The following is a 17,004-nucleotide window of genomic DNA, read 5'->3' on the forward strand; positions in this document are numbered from 1 at the left end:
TTATAATACAATTTGAAAATAATTTATAAGAATTTACAACTTTCTTTCTGATGCATGATAATTTTTAAACAATTTATCGACCTTTTCGTTCTGAAATTACCCAATATTTTGTTGGTTTGTAGATCCGAGTTAAAAAGAAAAAACTCATTCATTACCTTGTGTACCAAGAAAATCAAAACAAATGTGAGGACTATAATACAAATTAAAAGTTTTTTTTTGATGAATAAATTAGTTTTAAAATTGGCATGCATTGTATTTAAGTAGTTAATAGACATTATAAACAAAAATTTAATCCCCCTCTATTGTGTAATGGTGGTTCAACCCCTAGTGGCATGTAAGAGTGGTAGGTTGCCACCATAAGAGAAGTAAATTATTTCATCAATTAGGTCAATAAAAGACAAGAACACTAAGTGCCAATTCTCTCTAACTCTAATTGGTTCCTACATCTATTGATATCTGTTCACCTCAAAACATGAACCCACAAAAGGTCACTCTAATTGGACCACAATATAAGCCATCAAAGGTGAAAGTTGGGAGAATGAGGTAAGAGACAACTACTGCTTGGTACTTGGTAGTTCATCTGATTCTAATTTTTGGTAAGTTTCTAAAGATTGCAAGCATACATATCACTTTTTTCCCTATTTATCTTTAGTGGTGAGTTTCTTGGTTTCTTTAATAACAATATTGACTTCCACTAAGAAAAGGAAAAGAGAATTTGAAAGGGGATTATAGGTTCATCTCAAGTTTACTCTTACCCTTTATTAAAACACTAGCTACCTCCACTTTATGCCCAACTTTCACTCTCCAAACAAATCCTCACTTAATATCCCCTCAAATTGGAGCATATAAACAACCAATAAAAGTGAAAGATCAAAGATCAAAGAGAAAGAAAGTGATAGAGAGAAGATAAATTTTCTCTTTCAATCTCAAATCTTCCAAAGTAGAAAAAGTTAAAAGGGCATTGGAACTTGTATGTGGTTCATGTAGGTGCAAAATAAATCAAATTATTTTGATGGTTCACCTCACCATACCCTTTAGCATTTTATCTTTTTCTTCTAAATCCAACTTGGGTTCCAAAATTCACTTGCAACATTTTTGTTGCCTTTCAGGAATACCTAATTTATACATGGGAAAGAAAGAAAAAAAAAATCCTTGTGTTGGACCAAAAATGTTGAACTAATGGTATAAAAGAGGGTCACTACAATATACTAATATCTATTTGGGCCAACATAATACGGTCTAATCACTTATAATATGTTTTAATTTGTTTGTCCACGTTGGTGAACAAACCTAATGCTTAAATTGGCTCTAAATATGTTATACTTTAGGTTTTTCGGTTCGAACCTGAAACCTTCAATGCCTATTGTTTTGGTTATCTCTCACTTCACAATTATCACTTTTGCTCTCTCTATCCACCGTAATCTCTTTGTAGATCTCATATTGAACTCAAAGTGACGATTAAGACCCACATTTCAGAATGTATATTGTTGTAAATAAAGGTTATGTATTCGTCTAGGCCAGAAATCAAATCTCGTTGGTTTGTCGTTTAAGATCGAAGGAAGGTTACGTATGTCTAGACCAAAAATTAAATCTCTAATTTAGACGAGATCAGATCTTGCTATGTATGAAGATCATATTCTCGATCTGATACAAAGTAGAATGTTGTCATTATTAGGGCTTGTGATTTGTTAATCCTTTGCAAATATGTTTTTTTTTTTTTTCAGATCGATCAACAAGTGGTGTTGACAATGTTGATGTTTAGTGAATAACATACACCAAGAGCTAAAACCAAAATTCATGTTGGTTTACATGAATCTCTATTTACGTCAGGGCTAACCTTAGGTTTTAGGAGACCCAAAACGACTGACAAAATTGGAGTAGTAAAATAAAAATAAAAATTGGGGACCAGAGCCAATTGGTAGACACAATAGGAGGCTAAATCAAACAGTCCACCCAGTCGCAAGCTACACTTATTTATATTTTATATCAAATAATAAACTTTTTATTTATAAATTAATATAAATTATAATCATATACTACTATTTTATCTAAATATCTTCACCATAGGGTGATTAATTATTATATAGATTTCAATTAGATATTTAACCAAGGAAAGGTGCGTGGGGCCGTAGGATATCCTTTTTTGGTGGATTCGAGGAAAATGAACAGATGAGATGTAGTAATAGGTCAGACAACATCTAAGATATCCACCTCAAGGAGTAGGCCAATTTGAGGCAAGCTTTTATATATAATAGTTTGAACAAGGAAGAAGAAGAAGAAGGAATTAATAACCGAACCAAACTACGGGTTTAATCAGCTAGCTACTCACCTCTATCTTACCAGTGGAGATATAGAGAGAGAGAGAAACTAGAGAGAGAGAGAGAGATGTATGGAGAAACAGGTCTTCTGCTACCCTATTATCAAAGCTTCTCTCAAGAAGTTCAACATCTCGAGGAGTTTTATCCCATCCAAAAATCTTGTGGTTCAATGGTACATTCATTTTCTCTTTACTAGTCGAGCTAAGTTTCTATTTAGGGTTTTAAACTTTTTGTATATTGATTTGAAGTTTTTCACTTTTATGGTTGGTTTCATGCCGTTAACTAAACTTGGTTGCGAAATTTAACCTAAAAAATTGAACATTTTGAGTGAACTCTTCTTACTAGAAGGCTTAATTGAATTAGAAAAGGAAAATAATATTATTGTTATTAGCAGCTATCTTCTTCATAATCCATTCTGTGAGTTCTCTAGAAAGTAAATTTGGAAAGGTTTCCCCTTTTACTAATTATTGTTCTTCAACCTTATCATTTTGGGTATCTGACTGTTATTCCTAATTTCTAGTCAGAGAAGAAGATAATAAAGTTGAATTATCATTTATATTTTCATGTCTTTTAATGCATTTAGGAAAAAAAAAGAACAAGTCATGCTTGGGAAGTAAAGAAACCCTAAGGTCAATTAAAAGAAAGAAAATGGGTGAATGAGAAAAAGAAACCCTAATAAAGTTGAGATTTAGTGGTTTTAGGGAGATCATCTCATCCCATTTGAACTGTTATTTGTCATTTTTGGAAGGCTTTTAGGGTAAGTTAGTGTAAACTCTTTGGTTGGTAAATTTTCTGTGTTGTGAAACATAAACCTTTTTTTCTAGATTGTATGTTTCAACTTTCAACTGATAAACTCCCCATATTTGACCTTATACCAACATAAATAGCTGTTTTTATAATAGAACTTAGACGAAAGAGTCGAACTCCACTTATTTGAACAACCCGTCGGATCATAATTTATTTATTTTTGATCGGAAGATAAACTAAAATTGTGTTGTACAATCAATTTCTTACGAAATACGAAGTTTAGATGTTATTATTCGTTTTTGGTACTTCCTAATTTTCTCATTACACCTTCAATTATCTTTCTTGATTCGATTTTTCCAAATATTTAAAACGATAAAACCATTGAAAATTTGCAGGTCAGCAGCCACTGTATAAACATAACCCCCTGTTAATTAAGTAATTCTTAGTTCAATTAGAGGTTGGGTAATCGATTGAGTTGAACTGAGCTAACTTGTTTAAGTATGATTCTACATTCTGTTTCTTGTAAATTTTTCCCACTAAAATTGCTGATTATCGTAATATAAGTCAGACAGTATATTGTCCTGCCCGCGTATAGGACAACAGCGATAAGGTTCTTAAGAAAAAACTTTGTATTTCCTCGTTCGTTTTCTTATTTCTTTGTCAGTTATTTTCTATGTATTTATGCGTATTTTGGACCTCATTCATCTGATGGTGACAAAAATGGGGTAATAACGACAGCCGCCCTTCTTTAATTGTTTCTAACCCTAATATAATATCTTTTAATGATTTAAAATAAACTATAGGTTCCTCAAATTTTAAATAATGTGCTCAATTACAATCTATATATTCTTAACATATTTATGCCAGCCTTTACATTTCAAGTCCTAATATATTTCTCATTCCACTTCTTTTTGTTTTCCCGTTAATGCGCTTTTACCACTTCGTAACATGAATTGTAGACGGGTAGTACTACATTAATCAGTCCCGCAAAAAGAATGAGTACAAGAATGAAAAGGAATTGAGCGACCTCCTTCACTACAGGCGTTACCCATCGCTCCTCAAAAGATGAATGTGCCCCAATTAGACAAGTAAACATGGAAGTCGTAATTCTGAAGCTTTTTGTTTTTACGGGCCCACATGTTAGCACCAATTATTCCTCAGCCATTATGGTGTAACTTTATAACCTTGATTCGTACTTGTACATAATACGTCTTCTATTCAACAATTGGGTGACTGATCCAAGTGTCCCAATGAAAAATCTATTTCTTTCTGTACAGTATCTTTATAGTAGTACTCTGTCATTCCAGAGTCTTAGATTCGGAAGCTATTTGAACATGCTCAGACCAGTCGTTTATAAGTAAATAGCTTTTGTGATGATCTCATGAAGGATATACAAGTGAGCTTTATTCTTGACACCAGTCAATGACCACATGGCGACCATCAAATGTTAAATAACTCTTGGATTAACATATTAGAAACCATGCCAATACATGGTCCAAAGCAACTGTAAATTTGTGTCATACCTTTCTTTGTATATATAAGTTCCTCAGATGGTTGTCCAACTCCCAATGTATTATGTATCACCGACGACCCATGGTTTTATACAGTTTTGATAGTTTATTAGGGTCTGAACTCTGAACATAGATTTTAGATCCATGTTTTTGGCTCTCTTCTTTCTTTAACTCCGTTGCTTTGATAGTGTTTCTGTATTGCTCCTTTTCTTGCTTTGTTTTGTCTTGGCAACATTGATTTGGGTAGCGGTCAAGTAGAGGAGTGGTAGCCTCAACGTTTACGGAATTTACCTAGTTTGGCGATGTCTTTTTTGTTTCCTTGCCCAGTGATAACGTCTTACTCAAGCTTTTTGGTTTTCTTCCTCCGTAGAGCAACCTCGTTCATATATCCTCAGTATCAGACTATGATCTCGGAGGAGAAGGAGATCTATTCAAAGCTCCGGAACCTGTAATTGGAGAACCAGATATAAGCCTAGACCCCTTGACAGCAGTCTCAATGGGTGGTGGGGAAGATGGCATCTGCCTTCAGACAATGACAGACCTCGAATCATTTCAAAATGAACAACTCTTTAATGATGTCTTCTACGACTGTGAGAAAGAACTTTTAGCAAAATCAGCCATTGAAGAACATTTTTCTGATATTTCAGATGTCAAGATTCCTATTATATCTACAGATGAGGATCAAATTGAAGATAAAAACAGGTTTAGCTCGGGCGGTCCAATCCAGAAAAGTGTTAGCTCTGGGTGCTTGAGCTCGACAGAATGTTTACTTGGGGGAACAGCAACAAGGCCAAATTTTCTGGATTTTCAGTTAGTCTTTGAAGATGCTTATGGAATGCGGAGGGCATTCAGTGATGGCGATATACAGGTCAGAGTTTAACTAACTACACTCTTTACAAGAGGTTCTTTTGGTTATTCTCTTAAATAATTATTTCTTCTAAATGAGGTAGTAAAACGATCCTGTAAGATACTATAGAACCACTAGCCAGTTTTATTTTCGCTTCTATCCCTCAAATAGCAAAAAAGGTAATGAAGGAAACACAGGATTCCTCTAGTAGCAATTGGTGTTTCTATCTCAACTTCATTTACAGAATCAGATGAGAGAACCAAAGTTTTTCAAATCTTACTAATATGTAATCTGGGTGTTCTTAGATCTGAAGCCTCTGATTCTCTTTTGGCTGGTTATGCCTGGCTCGCCTTCTGATGAAATTGCATTCCACCCTTAAGTCACTCGAGTAGTTTGAAAGGTTCATGGGTAGTTATCACGTAAAGATAATAATTGGACGGTTCAGGAAGGCGAAGTAGTTGGGCTCAACACTCGGGCCTCGTTCCCAGGAGTCACTCGGCTCAGTAATTATTATATATGACGATACAGACACAATATAATATTTTATTTGTTGGAAATTCTTTATTACTAAGTTCCATACGAGATATAAAACAAAAGAACAAGGAAAGGGAATAAAAGACAGAAGGCCCGTACTTTACTCAAACTTTGCTTAGGCTTCTCGTAAGCAGACTCGCAAGCCCAACCACTTAGAATTATAGTCAGTAGCAAAACAAAATCAAACAAGTACAAAACCTTGTTGTGTTAGGTTAGGATCTTCTAGGTTTGATATGTAGGTGTGACATGTTGAGTTATCGATGGTACTTAACGTGTTGACAATCTATTGATCTGCCTGAAAGAACAAACCTATCTCCTTTTCTGTTTTAAAAATGGGGCTTCCATTATTTGGAAACTAGAAACCTACATTTACAGGAAAACAAGTTCTCTTACTGTCGGCGCGAACCATTTGCCTATTCTTCACCTTGACGTTTCAGGTGTATGCGGTCAGATTCCATTGAACCTACATATTCTCTGAGCATGTTATTTCCTTTACAAAAACAGTGTACATACTAAGAGTTTTTTAGATGTGTCTGGCCATTTCCACAGGATGTGGGGGGTGGATGATTGATTTGAGTTTTTCTGATAGATCGCTAGCAATCGAAATATAAGCCTCGACATTTCTTCCTTTTGAGCAGTCAATGACAATCAGGAAATGCATGATCGAAGAACGCAAGCAAAAACTTTGTAGATACAGGAAAAAGAGGACAAAGAGGAACTTCGGTCGGAAAATTAAGGTAAGCTGTTATTATTTAATGTAGTGTTGCCATTGGTTCTGCTGGTCGCCAAATAAAATTTGTGGTTTGAACTTGATTGAGAGGTGAAATGACTACTTGACCAACCCAGGTCCACCAGTAGTGCCTTCAGTAGTAACCTAGCAGAGATTTTCTTATATACTCTAAGCCCGACTCAGTTTTAATAGTTTGTACAGATCGAAGCCCCTCTACAGAAAAATCTTTTTCCGCCTATAGCATTGATTACAAAAACACCTGAGGGAATTTATTGAGTCTAGACACGATATAATGGTGGCGTTTGAGCAACCAACAAGAAGATTCTGCACTAAGAGGTTTTTTTCCTCTACCAGTATGCATGCAGGAAAGCTTTGGCAGACAATCAGCCTAGAGTTCGAGGAAGATTTGCAAAGACTGAAGAACTTGGAGCAACCAAGAAGTAAACAAATCTTGATACTAGTAATGGTCTTCTTCAGTAGTAGGTCAACTAGTCACTCTTGTATACAAGTTCTAATAGAATAAGTAGGGGAATAACTGAGAAACCGTAGTTGTAGTGTTTTCGCTTGTTATATGTAGTAGATGTGTAGAATCTTGTTATGTTACCTTGTTGCTTGAGAACTGTAAAAAATAAGTTCTAATAGAATGAAGTCATTTTAGCTCCTCTGTTAACCTCAATGAAAATTTGTGGTGCTTCTCTTCAGTCCTTTCCCTCAAGAAATACCAAATTCGACAAGTTAATAAGCCGATCTTGACACGGTATCTGAATTTCACACTTAATTCAGAGTGGGGTTTCCAATAGACACAGTGGGATAGCTCTTCAACCTCAGAATAATAGCTAGAATTTCTACAAGTGGTTCATTTTTACCTAGTTTTCTTTGTTAGTTCTGCTTCTTGCTAGTGATCTGATGAGCTGTAAAAATCCTAGCGCAATTCCTGTTACAACAAAACATTATTCGAGTCAACATTTGGTAGCCCAAGTGGTCGATAATGTCGAGATAAACTCCAAAGCCCTGGAGGTCTCGGGTTCGATTCCCAAGAGGAGGTGGATTCAATGGTTTATTGAACTTGGGTCATTAAGGTATAAATAATGTAATAAATTTGTCAGGTTTTAGGACATGTTAAGGGCTTTAAGCCTGTTTCATTATCGGTTTAATTGTAGTTATCGTGTTTATCACATCTTCATGATATATATCAATGCCTCGTAATGACTAATGTATATCGTAGTCGATTTCTCAAAGAAAAAGAAAAAAAAAACATTATTCGCAATTCCTGTTACAACAAAACATTATTCCGTTGCAATTGTAATTTTGATTTGAGACTGAATTGACTCTATTCAAATTTTCAGAATGTTAAATAGAGATTTATAACTCTCATATCTGACTTGTCTAAATTGCTTGTTCATGATCATAACAAGTAAAGAAAAACAAGCACCACCTTCCTCTAAAGGATAAAACTTCTGATTGAATTTCTTTTCAACCACAGGAAGTAATTGATTACCACGTAATTCTGAAAGACCCAACAGAACAGGTTCTCACATTCCTAGAGTAACTAGAATGAAACTCTTCTTATTTACATCTAAAATGACCAGTACTGTAAACGAAATATCAACGAACAGAAACTATACGAACATAACCACCACAGTTGATCAGCAGAGTTCCTCAGATTTTTCTGTCCTGCCGTAACATTCTCATTCTTACACGAAAACATTGATTCCTGATTTTGTTTGCCAAGTTGTTGCCGATAAGCCTCTTTCATGCTGCTGATGCTGAACGGTGACTCTTCTCTGGAAGCGCCTTGGTGAATTATTCTGCTGAGTTATAACTTGAACTGTCTTTTTCTTTACGTAAGCTGAAAGGTAGTTTCTTGTCCGAGCAACGTCGTGCTTCTTCTCGACCACTTTCATCTTCCCCTGCTGATGCTCCTGCTACACGAAAATAATCACAAAATATTAACAACTTATCCGCTTTCAGATCTGAAATTTGATTGGAGATGCAACTCCAGATAACATCACATTTCAGACTTCATATCTGTCAATTTCTGACTCTTTTAATCTCACTAGCTGAACCAATTTTAGTCGTTTAAGTCACAAGTTGAGGGATAAATATCTGAAGTACTTGGTTTCTTATCCTCTATCAAGATTCAGATATGGATAGGAAACACTAAAGGCAATCTGAAATATAATTGAACGAGTTTTAAGAACAGAAAATGAAGTCACTAAAAACTACCTCATGGAAGTCTCCACTACTGGTTTTCCTCTGGACTAGTGTTTTCTGAACCCTGCATCAAACAAACAAGTAACCTATACAAGATTCGAAAATTGACCTTCTAAATATATTTCATCAAACCATTTTTCAGAGATACTGGTATGTCACATGGTGTAACTTGTTACAGACCAAAAATTAACTGACAACAGACTGTTAGCTTTACTGCACAAGGTGAATATAACCAAACCGATACACCGATACAAGAATAGCATATCAGAGATCCAGAGCAATGTTTGAGCCTCCTTAACATACAAACATGATTAGATGTTCTGTGTTTTTCCTGTCTGAATGTCATAAACTTTGTCCAATGGCATACATCTCCAGAAAGTAGAATGGGATCATAACCACACTAATCGGAAGTCTGCTGAGGAGTTCGATTACAAAGTCTAACTTCTACCACCAAACATGCAACCCTGCATTCTTCAGTTCATATTAATTCCCAGACTTCTGCAGAACCTAATATCTTATGTTCACTGTTCACATAAAACTAGGTCGAACACTTGACATTTTGCAATTACTCTTTCTCACACCTCACCAAAAACCCCAGCCACACACACGATAAGCACCCTTTTGTAACACAAGAGCCTCCAGCAAGAACCATGGGACAAGGCCTTTGTGAGCTTCCAAAGAAATGGCAACTTAATGTATCAATAAATAATGCATGATTCAACAGTTGCCAACACAACTTTAGGAAAAAACAAAGTTGCACAGAACTGAATCGGTGATTGGTGGGAATGGAGTAAATGGAAGGACCACACAGGTAATGTGAAAGGTGAACTCGATAAGAAGTTGGGATTAATATACAATAGCGAGTTAGAGAGGTGACTTCCGCAGAGATAAGGGTTCAATTTAGTTTCTAACGCCTTTAGAGAAAAGACTTCATATTTTAATAGTGTAGAAAATGTAGGAGAACAATCTATATAGCTGCAATACCCGCAAGATGAGAGAGTTCATAATATGTCTACTCCCAGAATTAGGCTACGAGTTGCCACACACACTACCCTGGAGTGCCTTTCGTAACAAAATTCTCCACACAAGACTATGGAATCTGAAATTTTTTCTCTGAGTAAGTCCACCTCCACCTTTAATGGTCAAGCATGGCAGAATTGTGAGTCTTGTATAGCCAAGAGTGCACCATTAACATTAACTAAATAATTATTTACTTGAACAACAACGTAAGCAGTACCCCTCCAATCTGACAAAAACTAAACCTAAGCGGTTTTGCCTGACACAGATAATATCCCAAACTCAATTTCACAGATAGCCAGCAACAAAGGAACCATAATCGCTATACTCACAACGGCTCCTTAGATATGCAAGAAATGTACCATCATCTGTGATTAAAGGGAAAACACAAATTACCTGCAAAAAAGTAAATGTTCATCAGAAATATAAATAAGATTTTTGGTAATTATAATGAGAGCACAGAAATGTAGAAACCTTGATTTATCCCAAATGGCAATCCTGTCACGATTCAAAGGGCTGGTACGCATGGGAACAGCTGTACACGTCATGGCATTTGCAAATTGCAAGTCAAATCGATTACTTTGGACGTTTGACCTTCTTTCAGGAAGTACACTCATGTCACGACTCATGGGCCTGCTACAGATAGGAGTAGCTGCGGACTTTATGGCGTTCGAAATAGCCAAGTGGAACTGGTTAGCTTGGATGTTTGACCTTCTTTGAGCAAGAACTCCCTGTAGAATATAAACAGCACATTCTATCAAATTGAGGCGAAATTTGTAAATAGATATTAATGATTAAATCATTCAAATCTATTTTACCTGTCTGACAGAGGATTTAGAATCCATAAACCTCCGGGCATTTGTTGTGTCTCTTTCCGCGATAGAAGTAGTTGAGAACCTCTGGCTTTTGTTCTGTAAAACAGAAGTCTTCTCTTAATAAGTAAAATATGTTTACTGATTTGTTCAGTACACCACATTCATATGAACATTGAAGAAAAAGAACATTGGAGATTGTGCAATGAGGTTTATTTAATTTCACACTCAATGAAGCTAATGAATAATTGAAAACAGAGCTAAATTATGGATATATAGACAGGAAACTGTGCATTTAATATTCAACCCTCATCAGAGCAAGTATATGTTCGAAAAGGTTAACGACTAGGACAGGCAAAATATGGGGATTGTCAAAATGAGATCATAACATGTAAACGTCTCCTGGTTAAGCTATAAGTCGATCGTACATAACGTGGGGTACTGGTGTTAAAAGAAAAACTTACCAACGCACTTGGTTTTCTTGACCTTGAAATAGCTTTACGCGACATCCTTATAATATCATCTGGGTGAACAAAGTAAGAAATAATTCAGCTATGATCCACAAATCACCAAAGTAACATCATACAGAGCAACAAACCTTCAATACCTATTAGCATACCAAAGTTTGCCAATAAAAAATGAAAGAACATACCTAAGGTCATATTCATTTTCTTCTCATTGCGTGCGATTTGTTCCCTTGTAAGTGGTTTAATTTCCATCTGCAGTAATATATCAAGGTTGGTTGAGAATCAACAGATGTTAATCTCTAGGTATAAAACACAACAAATAAAACAAAGATTCGGAACTAATAAAGCCTTAACGACACCAAGATGCAAATAAAGAGCCCCAGTCACATGTCTGAATATGAAATGACGATTATTAAGAAAATCAATGTTAACTCAGCTAATGTAAACTATGTAACGAACTGGTAAATGAAGTGTTTTAGCACCTCCGTGACACAATCTTCGCTCGTCAATGTACCTTAGTTTCTGATTTATGTAAATCCGGCTAAATATGTATTCTCACGGGCCCACGGTCTCACCCTTGTTAAAAAGAAAGAAACCTTATGATAACCATTGATTTCATGTATCATGCTATAAACAACAGCACTACGATGGTACTCTTTCCGTTATCCTACTTCTCGATGCCCTAAGTTTCAACCTAATCATAAACCTTTTCCACTATTAATAAGTAACTGTAAACATTTAAATCTACTCCACTAAATGTACCTATTCCTCTGTTTCTGGATTAAAAACACAAATTATCAAAGAATAAATTTTTTCCATTAGGGCAGAAGTTATAAAAACTAAAAACAATGTAATAGAAGTTGTTCTTATCAATGCTCGAACACCTTGCCCTAACTGACAAGAAACATGGAATACAATAGAACGATTCGAAAATCGAAGTGCAATTCAATTAACTTCATTAATCATCATACAAATAGAACGATAACCAGAAACGTATAAAGAATAAAAGCATTGAACTATGATTCTTTATTCACTTGCTTATTATGAGTACAAGAAGAGAGGATGAAACATAAAAGGAAAAGAATCAACAAATATTCAAAAAACGAAGATGATAAAACCAAAATCAAAAGTTCATAGGTATAGAAAGAACAGAACTTACAGTTAAAGATTCACAATCAAAATCCATGTGAATTCAAGTACAGAAACCCTAATTCCTGAATTGGAGATTTGAATTCGGAATCGTTAGGGCTTGCAAGTTACGTTTCTTCCTCTTTCTCTTTCTCTTTCTCTCTCGCTTTCTCTCTCTCCGCTTACGTAATTTCGTTCAATTTGCGAAGTTTTGCAACGAGGGAACCGACCTTATTTATAGTAGATGCCAATAGAGCAGGCGGTTAAGAGACGGGTAATCCGGAAAATAGGATGCCTCTATAGGCGCCCGCCTTTGTTGCTCTAGACGCCAGGGCAAACTGATTTGATTCGCCCCCTCTATAGGTGCCCCATTTTGACGGGATATTAAAGTGTTAGTGTGGGTTTTGCTACCCCAATTCTTGTCCATCAGTGTTTTGCAATGGTTGGAGACCCCTCTTAAGTCATGAGGTCGTGGAATCGAGTCATCGGGCTTTAGGCCTCTTTCATGTAGTTGGGCTTTAGGCGCTTTCATTCATGGTTTACATCGTAGTCGAATTCTCAAAAAAAAACCCCAGTTCTTCTTTTCTTCTACTTTTCTTTTTGCCAGCGTTTTTCGAACCTTTGACTTTCTAAGGTTGAAGACTAAACCTCTTAACGCTCCAACCAAAACGAGATCTTCCATCACTAAACACTTTGTCGCATTGTTGGATTCAAGATTTCGACCTAGGGATGAGAAGTTGTATACTCAATTTTTTTTTTTTTTTTTTGCAAACACAGTAACTAACAAAATACTCAAATGTAATTATCAATATGAGAACTTAATATCATTCGGCCTCATATTCTAAAAGGCAACGTAGTGGCAAAACTACTAAAACGTGATGAATAAAACTCATCCAAGCATCAACTTACTTTTGCGCGAAAAAGGAAAACCATTAGATGGACTCAAACATGCCATACAACGACAATTGGTAAAGATGGTAAATTAAATCCGAGAAGACTTACTAATGTTGAAGTCGGTTCCAGTGTTACAGTCGACAATAATGTTGAAGTAGAGTCCGAAACTTCAAGTATCGGAGTCGTTGATGCTGAACTAGATGAACGGAAACTAATTTATAGTTGGATGGTTGGATTGAAATTTATATGTTGAGTAGTTGGGTGGTTTATGGTTAATGGGTATTAAATATGGAAGTAGTACAAAAGTTTATCTCCTGCAGCTCTTTGTTTTAAAATGAATCCAGTGCTCTACTCATTGCAGCGAAGAGAACATCCGTCATCCTAATTCGACAACTACAGGTTTGCATATCTACCCTGAGAATCTTTCGGACTCTATGGTATTATTATTCTAGGTTTGCATTTTTATCCGATATGGAAAACAGTGTCCATTGATGAATGGTTATACAACCAGTGCTTTAAAAAGTGGTTCCGCGCAGGGACAGTATGGGGAGTTCACATTTTTCAAGAACTGAACTTCCACAGTATGTGGAGATTTTTCAAGAATTTATACAAATTGCCTCTAGTTCTAAGGGTATATTTACAAGAAATGGAACATAAAACTGTGCCAACAAATAAGAACTTCTATTATTACTCTGTGATTTTCGTTTACAATTTGAATACAAACGTTATATTTATTACTCAAATATCATTTATTTTTCATGAATTACTTGATCCAAATCAGGCATCCCCACAAAAATCGCCCCAAACTAAGAAAAGAATACTGATAATATCTTCAATTGCTACCATAGATCCACTTCTCCTCATTACTAGTATAATTCACCAACTCTTCCTGTTTAAACCAGAGGTTGATTTCGTCTTTCGCAGTTTCTGGGCCGTCACTGCCGTGGATGATATTTCTGCAAATCAAAAGTCATAATGTTAAAATAGGGCATTGTTTTAGTCAAGAAGGGGAAGAACAATAAGAGAATAAAGGTTGTCGTGCGCGAAAACTTTGAAACCCGGTGACGAGAAAAATAAGTGGGGATGGGTAGGGAGAGACCCATATAAAGGATAACCTTTTGGTAGCCACATGTTCAGCTTTGCCAACATAAAGATGGTTTAGAACATAAAAATGTGGCTAAAAGAATCTTATAGTTCAGAGTTCTACCTTCCAACAACAACCGCGAGGTCACCCCGGATGGTTCCTGGCTCTGATTTTTGTGGGTCTGTAGCTCCAATGAGTTTTCGGCCGTACTTAATCACACCTTCGCCTTCCCAAACCTAGAAAATTTGAACTAATATGTCTTGTAATTCTAGCTAAATATTAGATAGCATAAATAAGGAGCCAAAAGGTTCTCTTTTTAGCTTACCATCGCAAGAACCGGACCAGAACTGAGGAAGTCACATAGACCATTAAAGAAAGGTCTTTCTTTAAGGTCATGGTAATGTTTCTTAGCGAAGTCCTTGGATGGAACCACTAATTTGACAGCAACGAGCTTGAAACCCTTGCGCTCAAAACGCAACATGATATCTGCAATCTAGGTGGAAATGAAATATGAAATCAGACACGAGCTCCTGATAAAGGTCAGGAACCAGATATGGTGAAGTGTTTTAGAGGGATGAGACTGTTTTACCAAGCCTCTCTGAACTCCATCGGGCTTGATAGCAATAAAAGTTCGCTCCATCTGAATCAATGATTCAAATTTGGGTCAATAAAACAGAAAAGGTTAAAGTACACAGAGCAAAATTGTTGACAAATAACAAAGGATGAAGGTGTAACTAAGGAATATATACAGTACCTCGGCAGCGTATGTTTCCTGGTCTTGGAGCATGTAAACTGGTATGAAACAGAAAATTTAACAAGTATAAGAAACGGAATTCAGAATTTCAGATTGAAGTTAGTACGTCTAACACCACCATATTCCCATTAACACATTAAGGCACAATCATTAAGAAGCCATTTCAATTTTTAGTATAGAACAAAAACAAACAACACGGAACTTAATTGTCATCTAAAATACAGTTATGAACTTCAATGCTCCAGAATTGCTGTATGAACTTATGCTTTCGAAGAAACAAAACTTAATGGATGAACTATCTGAGTTCTGGGCGATGTACAATATGGACGCAGAATGTGACGAGAGAAATAAGGATCAGTACAAAGGTTTGATCAACGCAGGAAACGCGAAGGTAACGAATAGATTCCATCATTTGGGAAGCTAAAAAATTATCAGGAGAAGTCTAGGCTAGCACCCAACTCTAGATACAGCCTCCGCCTTTTCTTTCGACCCGTTACACATTGTATAATTGTTATAGAAGAGGTTGCGAAAGCCACATGCTACAACTCTAACATGGGCAGGGGCCCTCTTCCTTATACTCCCCTGACTTCATCTAGTCGCTACCGACACTCTTTTCCTACTCAGACCTTTTACTTTAAATTCATCATGTCCTTTCTCTACTTCAACCAATATAAAGGATAGAGAAACAAAAAGAAAAGCTAATTAAGTTCTACCAGATGAAAGATAATATAAACCCTAATTAGTTGAGATCAAACCTGCAGCAGGAATAGCAAGGGCTCCGGAAAGCCATCCTTTGAATACATTATGTGATTCTGATCTACCATGATATGAAGCTACAGCTGGTACTACATTTCCTCTCAATGAATTCGTTGTTGCTCCTGCTACAGCTTTCCCTCCTACAATGTTCAATGCTAATTAAGAGAAGAATATAAGTAATCTAATACAAATTAGAAGAGGTTATAAAGAACTCACCACAGGAGAGAGAAGATTTCTTGGAAGAAGAGATAAATGATCTCAATGTCCTTGAAGCTGATCTATAGATCTGAGAACTCATCTTCTTTTATTGAAGTTGAGTATAGATTAACCACAAAATGGAGTAACAGTAACTCTGATAAGAGGGAGATCAATAATATTTAGGGTTTTCAGTGAAGAGTGGGAGAGTATATATAGAGTTCTGTTCATCGACTGGTGGTGGTAGTTTGGAGATTGGCACTTTTGAGGGGATGAAGTGGTGAGGCTCATAACTGCTACTGTAATAAAAGAAAAATGTGGATCTAGGGTTAGGGTTTATGTGGATCAGATTTCTTCACGGCTTTACCTGTCACACGAGTGCTCTTTCTACCTCTTCCATAGGCTGTTGATTCGTTCTTCCAGTGAGTGGTATGAAATTATGAATGGGTATACTTTTGGGGCATCCAGAAGAGTTTCTAGGATTTAAAGACCTAGGGTACGTTTGATACGTGGGAAAGTAATTGGATAAGAGCATCAACATTTTCTGATGGGAAAGAAAATCGAACTTTTGACATGTGAATTTAGGGTCCGTTTGTTAAGTGAGAAAGAAAATGACTTTCTTCTTTTAATATGAAAGTCAAGTTCTAGTGTTTGATTGGTTGTGGGAATTCTCGGGGTGTCTTTAAAACTCAAACCAATCCAACCCTATTGTAGTTTTTCCTCAAAACTCAAAACCTCAAATCTCCATCTCTCCTCAATTTCTTAACTTTCTCGTTCATGCCTAATGGTACACTCTTGGAAGTTGGAACCCTAATTTCTTCCACAAATTAAGAGAGAGAAGGGGGGAAGACTTGACAAAAACTGTGAGACACAGAAAGAAACCATTCAAAGAGAGCAAGAGAGACCGAACAGATGCAATGATTTTTGAAGCTTTTGAACCCAATGGAGATATAAGAATTATGGGGATTGTAATCAAGAAACCCATTTTTGTATTTG

The 17,004-nt window shown here is 36.1% G+C and overlaps 3 protein-coding genes across 10 annotated transcripts; 1 reads left to right on the forward strand and 2 right to left on the reverse strand.

Moving 5' to 3' along the window:
• The first annotated feature begins 2,214 nt into the window (after positions 1–2,214).
• LOC147544881 (uncharacterized) lies at positions 2,215–7,360 on the forward strand. Its single transcript, XM_086633163.1, has 4 exons — positions 2,215–2,490; positions 4,947–5,444; positions 6,596–6,694; positions 7,042–7,360. Exons 1-4 carry the CDS (start codon positions 2,386–2,388, stop codon positions 7,129–7,131), a joined length of 792 nt encoding a protein of 263 aa, XP_086489289.1. The 5' UTR covers positions 2,215–2,385; the 3' UTR covers positions 7,132–7,360.
• A 763-nt stretch (positions 7,361–8,123) lies between these two features.
• On the reverse strand, positions 8,124–12,630 carry LOC147544882 (uncharacterized). 8 transcript variants are annotated; one of them, XR_015223182.1, is made up of 8 exons: positions 12,357–12,533; positions 11,383–11,449; positions 11,195–11,253; positions 10,737–10,829; positions 10,393–10,649; positions 9,205–10,314; positions 8,914–8,965; positions 8,124–8,609 (listed from the first exon to the last, which is right to left on the reverse strand). XR_015223182.1 is itself a non-coding variant. In XM_086633165.1 (7 exons), exons 1-7 carry the CDS (start codon positions 12,381–12,383, stop codon positions 8,382–8,384), a joined length of 783 nt encoding a protein of 260 aa, XP_086489291.1. In that variant the 5' UTR covers positions 12,384–12,533; the 3' UTR covers positions 8,124–8,381. The 8 variants fall into 8 exon arrangements, 2 of the variants coding, with proteins under 2 accessions (XP_086489291.1, XP_086489290.1); XR_015223183.1 differs by having other exon boundaries at positions 8,124–8,612; XR_015223179.1 differs by having other exon boundaries at positions 9,148–10,314.
• A 1,249-nt stretch (positions 12,631–13,879) lies between these two features.
• LOC147544883 (nucleoside diphosphate kinase 3-like) lies at positions 13,880–16,803 on the reverse strand. The gene is made up of 7 exons (XM_086636968.1): positions 16,030–16,803; positions 15,813–15,953; positions 15,058–15,095; positions 14,893–14,943; positions 14,629–14,796; positions 14,427–14,539; positions 13,880–14,175 (listed from the first exon to the last, which is right to left on the reverse strand). The coding sequence occupies exons 1-7, from the start codon at positions 16,109–16,111 to the stop codon at positions 14,052–14,054; spliced, it is 717 nt and encodes a 238-aa protein (XP_086493094.1). The 5' UTR covers positions 16,112–16,803; the 3' UTR covers positions 13,880–14,051.
• Positions 16,804–17,004: the final 201 nt, after the last annotated feature.

Source organism: Eschscholzia californica, unplaced genomic scaffold (genome assembly GCF_041429995.1).
Source record: "Eschscholzia californica isolate CP2 unplaced genomic scaffold, dmEscCali1.0.p SCAF_4, whole genome shotgun sequence".
Taxonomy (NCBI): domain Eukaryota; kingdom Viridiplantae; phylum Streptophyta; class Magnoliopsida; order Ranunculales; family Papaveraceae; genus Eschscholzia; species Eschscholzia californica.

Excerpts from the sequence above, each read along its gene's own strand:
- LOC147544881 (XM_086633163.1), top strand. The coding sequence starts at position 2,386 with ATGTATGGAGAAACAGGTCTTCTGCTACCCTATTATCAAAGCTTCTCT. Across the intron at positions 5,445-6,595 it reads TCAGTGATGGCGATATACAG|TCAATGACAATCAGGAAATG; the intron begins GTCAGAGTTTAA and ends CCTTTTGAGCAG. Across the intron at positions 6,695-7,041 it reads ACTTCGGTCGGAAAATTAAG|TATGCATGCAGGAAAGCTTT; the intron begins GTAAGCTGTTAT and ends TTCCTCTACCAG.
- LOC147544882 (XM_086633164.1), bottom strand. The coding sequence starts at position 12,383 with ATGGATTTTGATTGTGAATCTTTAACT. Across the intron at positions 10,830-11,194 it reads CAAGAAAACCAAGTGCGTTG|AACAAAAGCCAGAGGTTCTC; the intron begins GTAAGTTTTTCT and ends TCTGTTTTACAG. Across the intron at positions 8,966-10,392 it reads GCCATTTGGGATAAATCAAG|GGTTCAGAAAACACTAGTCC; the intron begins GTTTCTACATTT and ends TGTTTGATGCAG.
- LOC147544883 (XM_086636968.1), bottom strand. The coding sequence starts at position 16,111 with ATGAGTTCTCAGATCTATAGATCAGCTTCAAGGACATTGAGATCATTT. Across the intron at positions 14,944-15,057 it reads AGGAAACATACGCTGCCGAG|ATGGAGCGAACTTTTATTGC; the intron begins GTACTGTATATA and ends TCATTGATTCAG. Across the intron at positions 14,540-14,628 it reads CTGGTCCGGTTCTTGCGATG|GTTTGGGAAGGCGAAGGTGT; the intron begins GTAAGCTAAAAA and ends CAAATTTTCTAG.